The 15,790-nt window shown below is 36.6% G+C and overlaps 1 protein-coding gene across 1 annotated transcript in view; it reads right to left on the reverse strand.

The window, feature by feature from the left end:
• Positions 1 to 15,790, reverse strand: part of b3gntl1 (UDP-GlcNAc:betaGal beta-1,3-N-acetylglucosaminyltransferase like 1) — a 233,686-nt gene that overhangs the window by 176,751 nt on the left and 41,145 nt on the right. Inside the window, exon 6 of the mRNA XM_062969378.1 lies at positions 11,120 to 11,215. Within this exon, the coding sequence (XP_062825448.1) occupies positions 11,120 to 11,215 (96 nt within the window). The remainder of the gene's footprint in view (positions 1 to 11,119; positions 11,216 to 15,790) is intronic.

Consider the following 15,790-nt stretch of genomic DNA (forward strand, 5'->3'; position numbering starts at 1 on the left):
AGGATGTACTAAAGAGCTTGGACCACCATGGCCATGTCAGGCTTCCCAAGGTATGGGTGCAACTGGCTCACAAGTTTTAATTGTGCAAAAGCTCCCTTAGCCACCACAGAAACCTGGGGTTCTAGACTCAACGAAAAATATGATTATGCTACATGCTAAATTAATATCTAAAATATTTCCATTAAGAAACAGAATTCTTTAAATGAAAAAAACAAGTTTCTATCCTATTCACAATAGCCATTAAGCCATGATCTGTTTACATTTCCAAACAGTTTGTTCAAAGTGATTTTTCTAGGCAAACACTTTCAATTGGAACAAAAAACTATGTAGCACATTAAAGACTAACTAATCTTTATTTCATGATTCAGTAGAATCTACTACATCGTAACTATGGACTCTACTTCCAGACTTCCATGCTATGTTTAAAAATGGCTAATCTTGCAAGACCCTGAAGAATACTACTTTTGTTGAAACCCATGAATACAACTAACCTTGTGAAAATCCCAATAATGAAGTTTTAAAACCTGGTACAGTGTACTTTTTATTGTTATGGTAACATCTTACAAGCTCCTGGGATATATATGAATCATGTTATAAAGATGGCAAAGCATTATATGACTATTGGCCCTTAAGGGTTGTTAGATTCAGAGAGTCTCCTGTAAGTACAAGAGAGAGAAGACACCAACCACTTATGTAGGAATGTAGCCTTTGCATGCTTTACACTCACTGCATTTGTGGTGACTTTGTGGCTGTCCTGTGGGAAGAAATGTAAACGATACAAAAGCATGAATGAAAAGGTTCTTTACCTTCATTTGTATTTGGGCCAGAAGAACTCAATATTTGCACAATTTCACCATCAAGGACCAGGACCAAACACGACAAAGAACAAAAGCCCAGAGACCACAAACTTCTATTTGATAGAAATATATTTGAGCAACAAAAAGCCTGCCTTGTGGTTTTAATATGCAGAATAAAGCATTTCATGCTCTCCTTACCACACTGAGGAAGCCTCACGCATTTGCTTTAAAACGACTTCACAAAGCATAGAGAAAGATTTGTTTTGTTGTATCTATTCATATGATTTCCACAAGGGCTCAGAACAGCCTATGCAAATACAAAAACAGAGTAACAAACCACTGTCATAAATTATTACGCTTCAAACATCAAACACACACAAACATAGAATTTACATTTTTGGATACCAAACACTTGCTTCAAAAGGAAAGTTTGGAAGATGCTGACCCTCACATTTTAGAGAAGTCCAAAAGGTCAGATCTCTGCTAGGAAGCAACTATGAACTCTCTGCCCCATCTCAACCTATTTCCTCAAGCTCCCCCAAAAGATGTTGCCAATAATGAAGTACTGTATATGAGGACTAACCCATGTATCTAGGTTGAATTATGAAATGCTTGTGATAATCTTGCTAAATCTCTGGTAAATTCACAAGGATTCTAAGTATGCATGTCTTCATTTAAAAGAAAACACACAACCTTGTTTTGACCTTGGAACATTGGATTTGAAAATTAATGTTGGGCAATGGAAAAATAATTTGAGAAATACTAACTGTAGATAATTATTTAACTCATAATTATTGCTAATTAACACATGGTTTCAAATGTTAGTGTTAGGCGAGACCATTCTCTTGGTTCATTGACCAATCTTACAGATGATGGTATGGATGTTGTCACTATTCACCTAAGAAGAGGACATTTTATTACTGGCTCCTTCAGACAATGGCTTCCTCCAACCTATTTTTTGAACTACATGGAATAGTATTTGCTGGAAGTCCAATATGTTTGGAAACTAGTGGATTGGTCAAGATTGTCCCAAGAATGGGGTCCCGTCTTACAAGTTTTTCAATTCAGTTTGTCATTCATTGTGCCTTTCCTTTCTGTCCACCATGTTCCACCAACATGGCACACAACAATAACGAACTTGATGCAGAGAAGGTGCTTTGTAGGTATGTGGGCGACACCTTCCATAATTCCATTTTATGGTGGCTGATGGAACCTACAGTTTTACATCTGTGGAGATTGAAGACCATTCTAGAATAATGCATTTAAATGCCATGCTGCATCATACAGTCCTGAGGTAACCCCTACAATATACAGCATATCTAAAAATCAGGCAGCAATCTTATTCAGTAACAAATCAAAAAGCATTACAAAAAATAAGGTAAAGTGAGGAGGTATATGTAGGAGGGAAAGAGAGAGTAGGCAAGAAAATACACTCATGTTTGTATATCTGTATTTTCACCGTTAAGCTGCAGAACTTGCTGACTGGACGGTAGGTGGTTCGAATCCACAAGATGGGGTGAGCTCCTATTGTTAGCCCCAGCTTCTGCAAACTTAGCAGTTTGAAAAGATGCAAATGTGAGTAGATCAATAGGTTAACGCTTCGGTAGGAATGTAATGGTGCTCCATGCAGTCATGCCGGCCACATGACCCAGGAGACGTCTATGGACAATGCCGGATCTTCAGCTTAGAAATGGAGATGAGCACCACCCCACAGAGTCAGAGTCAACTAGGCTTAATGTCAAGGAGAAACCTTTACCTTTATCTTATATTTCCACACACAATCTCCTTTTCAGAGAAACAAAAAACCCAAAGAATTAATCCTCAGTGGAGGATGGCCATGAAGTAATACGATTTAGTTCTGTAATGTTTTTGAACTTGTGACATCTCAAAGCAACCACAAGTAACTGCATCAAGCTGCCACTGACAGGAAGAGCATGTTCTTTAACTTAACTGTTCTGGAGGTTTTGAAAATGTTTTAACAAGCATATTTTCCTTCTGATAACAGGTGCATGCCCTATCTGTGAAATAATTTAAATGTGAGCTAATATGGAAAATTGTAGAAAATTTCCCTTACATAAAAAACTGTAGAGCATTTTGAAGAGTTTCTATTTCAACAGAGCCTTTTTTTTAAAAGGCAGAAGCAAGTCATATGTGGCATTTCATTTCACACTGTTGTGCTTAACAATTTCAGCTGCCACACGATATTTTGAGGTGTGAAGACTGGATTTTCCTCTGCAAGAGCTGGTGCAAAAGGTTATGCTAACCCACATCACAGAAGCCAGCTCATCCTTGGAGAAGGCAGAACTCTCCCAACAGTTCCCCAGCACATTGATGCAGACCACTTCCTCCTCCTTCACATACCAAATGCCTTGCAACCACTTGCATTTCCTCTTGGCCTAGGGCCTGGTTAACATTGTGCTAACCACAGAACCCGTGTGTGCCCTACCTCCCTTCCCTTTTGCTTATGCCACTTCTCAAACCATGGTGCATCTGCAGGGACTGCACTTTTAGGATAGTGTCTGATAAGCACTGCTGCAATTATCACAAAACACGTACCTTGCAAAGAAATCAAAAACTGGATATAGGTCACATATTCATCGTAAGGTATTTAAAGGCTTTGCTCTGCAGGCTTGATTTTCAAAAAGGTCACAAACTATGTATCTTATCCCATGCACTTGAAGTAATTTGTGAAATTAAAAACACTTCTTGTCACATTTGGAATGACCTCTCTAAATTTAAAGGACAATCTTCTGAAGCAATATGTGCTGTAGTGCTCATTTCAAGTGTTTCAACACACAGGTAACATCCTGAATACATTTAGAGCATAACATTCTCTTTAACCTATAATTTAAACCCAGTTGCTATGCCAAATAAAAGCTTTCTGCTATAGGTGTGTTGTGAGCAAAAGGGGTGCTGACAGCACAAATTCATCTCCACATATGTGCTCAGTATGGGAATAAAGTTCTCGCTTGTATAGTTGTCTATGAGTGGATTGAAATGTTCAAAAATTGCCGTACTAGTGTGACGGAAGTAGAGCGCTCTGGATGTCCAGCTACAGCTACGACCACGAAGAATGAAGAAATGTGAAAACTGGACTAACAGTCAAAGAGATTGCAGGAATGCTGAATATAAGTGCTGGACCTGCCTGATCTATAACAGCCTTAAATTCAGTAGTGTGCCAGGTGGGTGCCTAAGCTACTGACAGAGGAGCATAAACACAAGCGCTTAGACGTTCATTCCCGACACTTGGCCCATTATTATGAAGAAGGTGAAAGCAGTGGTGCATCAGTGGCTACGCGCTCAACCAAAAACATTTTTTTGCCGATAACATTAACAAGTTGATTTGACACTGGGGGAAATGCATTGCAAAGAACTATGTAGAAAAGCAATGTAACCTGTTTTGAAATTCTTAATAAATACAGTTTTTAAAAGTGTCTAAATTTTCTGGAGACCGCTTGTATTTATACAGTATACACCTTTCCTCCAATGAGGCATGCATGTCTCCATGCAACAACCTTACAAGACAGGTCAGAATCAGGTGGAGTGGCTAGACCATGGCCACCAAAATGAATTTCAAGATTCATTAGAGATTTGAAGTTAGATTTTCAAAATCCAAGTCCAACACACTAATCATGACACCATTATATTTTATTTGACTCATAACATAGTAGAAAGAAAAATGAATTCATACAGCATCCCTCCCTCCCTCTGTCGAAATGATAGAAGCCCCCAATCAATGAAACCATTTCCGTGCACTGAAACTACTAAAAAAAAAACCTCGATAAGCTTGGAGAGAGCTTTACACAGTGTTGTCATGTACAGAAATCCTCATTCCTATCACTTATGTACAAGCTCAAATTCATTCATCTCACAAAAGAAATCCATAGTATAGATCAGGTGAATGTCCTTTACATATTCATTTCCATCAGATTATTACGCTACCTTTTTAGATACGGTATTCTAGCAGCAAGTTGGCTTTATAATACATTTTCCAGAGGAAAATCAGAACTTTCCAAAATGGCTATGTGAGATATTCCACAGATATCCATTTCTGAAACTTTGTTTAACTTCAATTAATAATCTGACATCAGAGTAAATTTAGGATCACTCAGGTATACACTCAGGCTGATGACTTATGCTAGCCTTTTACCAATTGCACATGTTACTGTTGTAATATAAGTAGAACATATTCTGTTTCGTTTCATATTTCATTCAAGTGATAATCTGTATATGCACCTTTAAATTATTTTGCCACATATAGTTTGAAAGTATTATAATGATTTCTCTTTGCATTATATTTATCATCCGGCACATATGCCAAATAAGAGTAAAGCAATAAGGAAATGAAACTGAATTTCTACAATATGAAACTAGCACAGATACATTCTTCTCCTCAGAAGCTTAAATTCAAGAAAATTAGAAACAAATGTCTTCCTGCCATAATACCACAAAATCTACAAAATCTAAGCTAGAATATATGTTTCTGAAGGAATGCTGCGCTGATCTTTCAGTAACCAGCCATCAGATTCCTCATCATATTCATTGTTTTCCTTCAAACAGGAAGGATTTATTCTGTAATTTGTACTTGTTTTTGCTAAAGTTACTTTTTGATCACTAATAGCAACATGCTTAATGAAATAATCAGTTGTTTAGCTAAATACATCAGTTTCAAATCACACAAACTCATCCCATTCAGATACGATGCCCTGAATTTTAAAACTTAAATACTTCAGAGGTATGTATTAGTGAGTAAATAAAGTAATTCATATAACATTATTTCTCTAGGCAGCATAACTTGTCAAAGATTTACTTCTTCAGATATTACAATATATATAAATATAAAACACATAGTGGATTCAATGAAATGAACAACTGAAACAAACATAAAATACACACAAAACAGTAAAACTTTTGTGCCTTTCAAGAGATTGCTGGGAAAAACTAAAAATAACATAAAATTACTTCAGTCTGTTCAGAAAATGCCAGAATTACTGAGACATCACATGTATAAAATGTGGTACTTTACTATTTCCCAACCACGACCTAATCTTGCAAATATATTATTTTCATTTTTATTATATGGAGGTATGCGTACACACCTTCATGTACGCACAAATACAAGTTTAACTTGCTTTCTGTGAGAATTAAAAGACACAGCATAAGGATATTGGGATGAACCGAAAAAAGGCTGATAGCATTAGCTTATGCTACCAATGTCTACAAAAACTTATGTTAGCAACCTCTTTCTCTTAAAAGTGCTCCAATATTCCTTTGATGTTATGGGTTCTTTTTAAAAAAGCTGCTAGAAACCATAGCATAATCAATATCATGATGAAACATTAGAAATCTTAGCCACTGATCCCCAGCAACAAACACAAATACAGTATATTCAAACAGATATGCTGGGCAGGGCAGTGCCAATCACCAAGCTATGTTTTACACCAAAACTTCCATAATTACATAATAAAGGGAAAAAGCAAATTGGATCCCTTAATATTCTGATAACTAAATAGGAACAAAGTAACCAGAGGATTGTCCAAAAGATCAAGCTGTGACATGACACTGAAAAAAATATATAAGCTTCAAGCTTTTACACCCAGAAAGGGGAACTAGGCAGCTAAATAAAGATGCATTGATTTCTCCACCCAAATGCAAATTTTCAAAACTCTAAATGCACATCTTAATCTACAATATGAAAATGTGAAAATCTTTATCCTTCAAAATATTGCTCCAAAAATACAACAACAGAGAAGAAGACTTGGGGCTATTACATATGTTTTGAAGACAGAAGATTCCCACTTGAGATGAGGTTCTATGGCTATAACAAATCCCACAAAGTTGGCCTAACCTCAAACTGCAGAAATCCTATATTAGATGTTTGACAGTTCCATAAGAAGATCTGCTACCTCTCCTAAAATTGGGAAGTAACCTTTGAGAAGAATGGTGTAGATAAAAATACAAAATGGCAATTTTCTCCAGGGAAAGGAAATAAACTAGATGTGGATCAAGGTTTGACTGTTGAATTACAGCTTAGCCAGGAACAGCAACTCCCTCAAACATCCCAAAGCAATAACTACCTAGCCTGCTGGCCAAACACAAGAAGCTTCTGTGGAGCAGCCTGAGGAAGACTTAATAGTGCCTTCCTTTGCAGAAGGTAGAAGGGAAAAATCTCAGCTAAGGCATTCAGCCAGAATTGCTGAGAGGATGGCCAGCAATTGGGATCAGATGTGAAAGCAGCATTTAAGAAGTTGCAATGTGATATCTGATTGCTTTTGGACCTTTTGCTCTAGAGACCCATGGACACTGTTAGAACTTTTGACTGATTCATGCCATTGGCATTGGATTTGGGAACATTGTTTCTTTCTATGGAGGTTCAGTAATTGGACTGAATCAGGCCTGTTATGTGGCTTCTTTGTTGCTTATTGCTTGAAGTGTGTTGTTACTTACGACGAACTGGCCGACCTTAGACTAAAAGACTACTTTGTTGGCGATTCCAAGGTGAGGTACTTAACACTAGAGTCCTTCAAGCAACAAGCACCAAAGCCATTTTTGCCTGTGTGAAGAAGCATCTTGCTTCAATCTTTGCTGTCTGCCACTTTGCCACCACACCTTCTCCTTGCCTTGGCTCGGGCTGTGGCGCAGGCTGGAGAGCAGCTGCAATGAATCACTGCAATGAATCACTCTGGCCAGGAGGTCATGAGTTCGAGGCCCGCTTGGAGCCATGTTTGTCTTGTCTTTGTTCTATGTTAAAAGGCATTGAATGTTTGCCTATATGTGTAATGTGATCCGCCCTGAGTCCCCTTCGGGGTGAGAAGGGCGGAATATAAATGCTGTAAATAAATAAATAAATAAATATACTTGTAATATCACTTCAAAATTAGCATCACAGATAAATCATTTGATAGTAGACTGTTGTGATGTCTCATGGGCCTTGTAGTCCCGTTCCTAGTACTATTGTGGCAGACGAGGAGGAAAACATGGGATTTCCACCGGTTCAGCCAGAATCGGAGCCTCTGCACCTGGAGGATGTTTGCCCTCCAGAAGTTTGCCAAACAAGCCTTGGGCAGAATTCTCCCCCGTTTTCCCGAAAGGACAATTATAATAGAGATAGAGGAGTCAGGGAGGCTAATCGCCGGAGCCTCAGAATCGCAGCCAAACAACTAGCAGATTAGGTCTGCTTCCCTTGGGAAATTCTAAGGAGTCATGCATCTGGACAGAGTTGGGTTTCGCTTCTTGTTCTCCAGGGAAAGTGTTCTGTTGGCGGGAAAACAAGAACCTATATAGGGGTTTTGCCGCAAGAGGAACCTTGTGGAGTCAATTTGATCAGCTTGTGAGAGAGATCGTGTGTGGACTTCGTATTCCTTGTTCCCTGCTTCCCGGATCTAGTTTCAAGTCTTGCCTTGTTTCACGGATCAAGTTTCCAGCCTTGCCTTGTTTCACGGATCAAGTTTCCAGCCTTGCCTTGTTTCACGGACTTCTTTGGACTCAGTTCATGTTTCATGTTTGCCTCGTTTCAAGTTTTGATCTAGCCAAGAATCAAGTCTATTTTCCAGCCTTGTTGTCAAGCTACTTTGGACCTTAAGGACCCTGTCATTTCCCCTCACTTTGCTTGGCAAGGTGTGTGTTTCGGTTAATGGATTATAACTTTGAACTCTAATATCTTATGTTGGACAATACATTTCTGGACTATATTTGACCTCATCTGAAAGGTCTGCTTCTGAACTATATTCTTCACTTGTTTTTATTGACTTTATATATTTCTTTAATAAAGATATTAGATAGAATCTGGTCTCTGCGCATGGTTATTGGTGCTCTGTAGCCTGGGTCCTGACAACTGTATAGCTTTTGATTAATCTGGATTGGTCCCTAAAAAAACATCACTAATATTACTCAAAAAGTCTTGTGCATCATGGGAAAAGAACCAAACAAATCCTGCCTCCATATTATTATTTCTCAATGTTCTTAAGGTCTTTGATGTGGCTGAATAGCTACAGCTACAAGCATTTTCTTTCACAGAACCAAGAATCTGGCTGCAAATTTACTTCTTTGATTAATCACTTCTATTTCTACTTTCAAACATCCATACTAATAATTCTATACTTATTCCATCAAAAAGCATAATGAAGGAATGGCTCCATATCCCCTTTTATTCATGCTAGTGGGCTCCATCCCAAATTGATTTGGACAAATTAACAGATAAAAAGAACACACTTGATTAACCTATATGCCAATAATTCCATTCTTTTGATTTTTTTTAATAAACATATTCCCAGAAAACAATTGTTACACAAATTTTCTATTTCAAAAGTATAGATAGTTCATGCTCAATCCTTAAAAAATCAAAATTGCTAAGTACAGTATGTATATTCCAGTGAAAGAATAAATCCAAATCTAACAACAAGAACTGAAATGAGCCATTCTGAATTTAAATACCTTTGAATAACACTTATGAAAAACTGGTTATTGTTTATGAAATAAAATATTCCCTTGCAATGCATAGCATAAAAATAATGCTCAACAAATGATCACTATTAAACCATTCCTTGCTCATGAGAACTTTAGCAACGAAGATGCAAATAGTCGTTCATTTGGCTCTTTCTATTTCAGAATATTTTGCTAATACCAAACCCTAGTAAGATGATGGGATGGCAAGTAGTGATAATCAGTTCATTGCAAAAGAAAAAAGAAACTACTGAACTATTCCATTATAAATCAAAAGATTGTATAAGTCAATCCAGGTTTTGGAGGTCAGTATTTTTATCAAATATTATTTATTGTCAATTATTTATTCTCAAAATTATATAAGAAAATATATGTGGCAATTGTGAGTAAGTACTAAGATTATGTGAAGACTTCTTCTTTATGTAGTGCTGTGAAATATTTTCTTGTTTCAAGAGAAACATGTTGCTTAGATTGAGGCAATGCTTGTGAACGATTGTCCTGGCTGCTATCATTCTCTTTGAAATATTTCTTCAGTCATAGATGATGGGGGAAAACCCACCAGCTCACTGTGGAACTGAATCATCTGTACAATATAGTTTTTGAGAGACAGAAAGACAGGCTTCATAAAAGGACAGATGTCTGTGCCTTGCTTAATATAACTTAGCAATTCAGCAAGCTGTAAGCAAGGTCTTCTGTTTACATACTCTCAATGAAATGAATACTTATCTTCCATTTGGTTTATTTTTTAACTTGTGTTATTTGTTTTCTATTTGTTTAAATTCTTCTATTTCAAGTATAAAAGAAGAAACATTTTTTAAAATGATAAGAAACCAAATTGAGTAGCAGAACCTAAAACAGATGCAAAGATGACTTCGTAACCTTGGTTTATAAGCATGCAATCTGAGACAATGCTTTGATTTAAATAAAAACATCTCAGGATTATTCGGTTATTTATGTAAAAAGATAAGAATTTATTTATGTGGAACCTTCTTCCTGAAAATTCAGTTAAAAGATTTTGTCCTGGATTTTAGGATTAAAAAAATAGATGTGAATGTTGGTATTGTATTGAATTATAGCTGTTTTGATTTGCAGTACTTTTAAAGCCTCGTGAATCTATTTCATAAGGCATCTAATGAATCTAAAAGCAACTAAATTACCCAGTGGATACAAATGAACATGATGATCACTGTATTGTTTTCTCTTTTCTCTTCATCATATATCTTCATAGAAGCATGGAGCTAGAAGATACCACAAGGGTCATCCAGTATAACTCCTTGACATGCATTTTATTTGAGATTGAAAGCATGTATTTCAGATACAACACAACTTCAAGAAATAAATATTTTTGCTGATATGTTGTTACTAATGCTGACTTATAATGTAGATATTTTCTATATGTCTTTTTAAACCCATGTTTCTTATTTGTTCCATGCATGTTATTAATTCATATTCAATTTAAAATTTTAAAACAGCATAACAACACTACATTAGTAACCCTTCATTTCTTTCCAATACGAGCTCAAAGTAGCATGTAGGAAAGTATGTGACTCTATTTTATCCTCACAAGGCAGGTTAGGCCAAACACAAAATAAAATTAAAATACTGTAGAATCATTAGCTCAGAATGTCCATCTAGTGGAATTTATAGCTGGAGATAATGTTGCCAATATTGTGTTTTCATCTTCTCTTCCTCTTTCCAATTTATATTCTGTCACTCTTCATAATGACCCACATTGAATGTACCCCTAGAACATCACATACTCTGATCACTACACCCCTGAAAAGTATCTCCAAAAATTGGTTTGTATAACCCTGATTCCAGTTTCCAAGTAAGCAAGGCAAATGTTCAATTGGCATAAGTTGAAGATACATGACCAATACCTGAGTAAGGAGTTGCTCCTGTGTTAGATTATTGATCCACCTTGTGTATCGCTCAGTTGCCTCCAAAGGCTCTCTCTTAATTTGGCCACCTATAATCTGAAAGAAGAAATATAAACACCAATTTTGAGGGATGCAAAAAAAGGAAAGAAATGAAAGTAAGTATTGCTAACATTTTAATTGATCACAAAGACTGCTGCTTGCCTTCCGTTTTTATGGGATGAACATAAATATTACTTTGGCAGTAGCTAAATTTTAAATGTTATCATTCAGGGTAGGCCAAAATCGGATTTGACACTTAAAACTATACTTGATACTATACACTCCCCTCTGCCTTGTCAGTTACCACTAACTCTACATCCTGTCCAAGACCCCAACCCCCATACCTGTTAAGACCAGAAGGTGTCTTTATTTATGGTGGAGAGGGGAAAGAGAAAAGAGGTATATTCATAAATTAACTGGTTGGCTCATCTTGACTCAGAAGTGATAGGAAATAGCACTGCTCTCACAGACTGCATCTTTCTATCCCTTCCCTTTGGAATGCCATTGGTTGAATTGCCTTCCTACGCTTTCCCTTCCCCATCCATAAAATAAACCAGCAACCACTTCCCCTGCCTCAAAGTAGCCAGAGGGGAATGAGTTCTGGGTGTTGCACAAAATGTTATAGACCCACATCTTGCACTCCATCCGCAAACAGACCTATATGCGAAAAAGCCACACTTGTGTCTTCTGTTTGCTAACAAATTTCTAGTTGTAATGGTACTGGAGTTATAATGGCACTGGAGTCAAAGTAGGTATTTGGTGTATTTAGTTTCAACACAGGCATTTAAATTAATATTTTCAGCAAAATAGGAGTAGGAGTAGTAGAAGTGGTAGTAGTAGGAGTAGTAGTAGCTGTGCACGTTTCTTCTCCATGCACTACTGAAATGACCTTACAGGTAGGAGGATGAATTCAAAAGACATATCAAGCCAGGTGCATTGTTAATAAACAAAACAACCTACAGATCAGTGTAACAGTTCAGTTTATATATTTTTTGTTTAAGCAGCTGTGATAATTCTAAATGTGATCACGTTACAAAGGCTGAAGAACATACACATACAGTTCCCCTAAACCGCTAATCTTTGGGGCCGGTAGGGTATCCAAGCAAGCTTTCAATTTCCTACTAACTATATTTCCAAACAAAACATAAACCATCTTGTGTTAATTGTTATTGACATTTCACACCTGCTACATCATTTCACTTTCAGACCTTGGAGCAGTTGGCAGATATTATCTCAACCAAAACTAGCACTGAAATTGCTGCCTTATGAATCTTTGTTTTTAAGAAGTTCTTGCTAGTCACGAAACTAAATTATAGAACTAACTAAAGAAACGTATATGTGTTTAAGGCATTTGTTGACTTATGGTGACCCCATGAATTTAATAGGGTTATCTCAGGCATGAAGTACTCTAAGGTGGTTCTGCCAGTTTCCAGCACCTGGTATTCATCGGTGGTCCTGTCCATGTACTAACCAGAGCTGGCCCTGCTTTGCTTCTGAGTTCAAATAGGATCCAAAAAAAAGATAGCTACAAAGAAATCAGACCTAAGCAACATGTATTAGTCATGGATTGTGCCTAGTCCAAGGATTTGACAAACCCTTTCTCTTACTGTCTCACTACTACAACTACAAATAGAGAAGGGTCAGCAAGAATTCAGCAACAATAATTGTTGGATCATGAGTTTATTTCCTTATTTTTATTTATTTTACATTGCTTTTAATTGTTTAAAAATCCAAAAGAACTTAATAAAGTTCAAAACCAGCAAATACTGTTGAAGTAATAAAATAACAAAATAGCAATGATGCAGTAAAACAGTATTGAGCTCTTACTTTTTCTTATGCTATTATTTGACATTTCTAAATTTCAATGAAGTTTCACTTAAATTACCGAAACTTCCAGAAGTAACTGACTAGTTTAGCAATGATGAAAATGAAGAAAACTCTACTTGGAAGCCCATCTGATCCAACTGGTGGGTGCTACAATGCACAAGTTACGTGTTCTTGTTATGGTATGGATTATAACATGCAATACAGGAAGATTCTAATGACTGCATGCTATTTTCACTGCAGCATAATATTTTACTGTCAAAAAATATTAGGTTCAGTTGTGATAATTATAGAATTCAATAATAAGACTAAGCAGGATGTTGGGGGAGAGCTGGAAAATTAGTGGTAGATGTTTTTATAAGTAGGACACTAGTTTTACTAATAATCTTTGTAATTCAGACATTAGGAGATAAAGTATTTTGAAGCACAGTACATCCTAAATTAATAGTAAATGGGTTATTTTTTCTTGAGAAGAAGTCATTACATAGGGATTTGCTTGTATATTTAATAAGGCAAACTTTTTCACACTCTTATTCTTTTCCCAGGTTTTTTTTTTTAAAAAAACAGCCTTATACTATATATACAACAAGAATTTTGTGGGGTAGAAACAGATGCAAAGTCCTGAGCAACCCAGTTTTCCCTGCCTGAAAGTAATTCCATAACAAAAAGATAAGAAAGTTTCGCTTCTTGTACACCAAGCATAATGACCCAGCCAAAGTTTCACAAATATAAAATAATGAACAGCTGTCAGGAGGTGATAGATTAGTCTTAGTACTGGCTTTCTTATCACCCAATTTCCAATTAGAGCTGAACATGTTGGATGATCCACTCCAAACTATGAAATGTACTAATGCAAGGAAGCCAGTTTTAGATATGTCCAGAGCATTAAAAGGGTACATAACTAGGAGATGCTAGGTTAATCACCTCTCTTTTCAATTCAATGTTTGTGGGCAAATACACTAGCAGTGCAATCCCTAAGCCAGTTAAATTGGAGCAACGGGGATTTAGAACAGGCTAATCCCACCGATTTCAGTCCAAGCATTCCAGCTGGTAAGGTTTTAGATGGCAGTGTAACTCAAAACAAAGCAGAATACATGAAGCCCCCAGTTCAAAGGTAGCTCAGAGCTCAAAAGACAACACTGAGTATTGCTTAATCTTCAGAAAGTGAAATTCATTATACCTAAACTAGAGACCTAGCCACACTACAAGTTTGTATCATTTTCACACATTATTAGTATTTTCATTCCCATAAAGAACTCTAGAAATTATAGTACAGTGAGGATGTTGCAAATTCTCTTAAAGGTCACTATCCCCATTCTCTTCGCTGAGCAGTATTTCTCCAGGTTGGCTGTGGAAAGGGAGTAATTGTGAAACTACTGGTAACACATAGCTGAAGACTGTCAAAATAACCAAGTCTCAGAGTAAATATCAACAGACTTTTTAAGAAAAAAACCCCAACACAACCACTAAAAAAGGCACACATTCCAAGATTTCATCATCACCCCCCATACTTATTGCACATGCTTTACAACTCAAAAGTGTTTTAGTAAATCTCCCACAGTATAAACATGTCGCCAGTTGTCACCCTGCAGAACCTAAGCTATTTAATCCTTGTTATTTTGAGAACAATAGCCTGGTTAAGAACATGATGGCCATAAGGAATAATACCAACTATCTATCTATTCCAGCATTCTCCTACATATCAAGAAACCCTGTAAAAAGTCAACCACTACAGATTTTTCAACACTCTCTTCATTTCAAAACAAAGTCATTGGGGGTTTTGGGGGACAAAATTACAGCATTTATGTGGGGAAACTATATCATATGATAATAAAATGGATTTGTGCTAAAAAGAATTCTTCAAACAAAGAATATTATGAAATGTTTACAAACCAGTCCAAAATGCAAAAAACAAGAATTGGTAAATGTATGAAAACATTCATCATCTCACCCACTAGGTAGAAAACCTTTAAATGTTTGTTTTATATTATTAGAGAAACAGGCTCAACAAATAGGAAGTTAGCAGAACTTTTCATTCTTTCTGAATGCAGAAATTAGGGTTTATATGATATGGGAAGCCATATTTTAAATATGGCTTATGAATCTTGGCTTGTTTGGAAGGCAATGATCATGGTTACCCACTTCATAAGTACCCTGCTATGATTAACATGTGTTGCCATGCTTGCTCATCCACTTTGAAGAGAGATGAGTTCAGAGATACATTCTGCTTCATCAAACCTTGTCCGTATCTGGCCAATTAAACTAGATCTGATCACCCAAACTGAGCCTATCAATCTGAATTAAAATTTCGAACTGCACACTGAAAATGGCTAATCCAAATAACAAATTGGATTGCTTCTGTTATAGTGGAATATGATGCCTATGAAAAATGCTATGCCTACATTTCCATTACTTCTATAGAAGGCATTAAGACTGAGCCACGACAATAACTCACTCTTGCAATAAAAACTGACTTTGTGGATACCAACAACCCCCCCCCCCCAAAAAAAAAGAACGATTCAGAATGTTAATCCTTTCTGTGATTAAATCTATTCTGAGTGCTCCCAGCACTTGAATTTGATGTGTGTTGCTAAAAAGATAGGGAGCTCAGTAAGTACAGCTGAGCTGAAACGTATCCAACATAAAGAGAGAGGTTTGCCACTTCACTCAGAAGGCAGTGACACTGTGACATTTTGAACTTTTGGATCAAAACTCTACAAACTACGAGTTCATTAATCCATATTATTTTGCTTCAGTTTGTGTCAAATTGCCAGTTTTTCCATTTTTCTCCCCCCTGCCTCCCTGTGT

Source organism: Anolis carolinensis, chromosome 2, assembly GCF_035594765.1.
Source record: "Anolis carolinensis isolate JA03-04 chromosome 2, rAnoCar3.1.pri, whole genome shotgun sequence".
In the NCBI taxonomy this organism is placed as follows: Eukaryota; Metazoa; Chordata; class Lepidosauria; order Squamata; family Dactyloidae; genus Anolis; species Anolis carolinensis.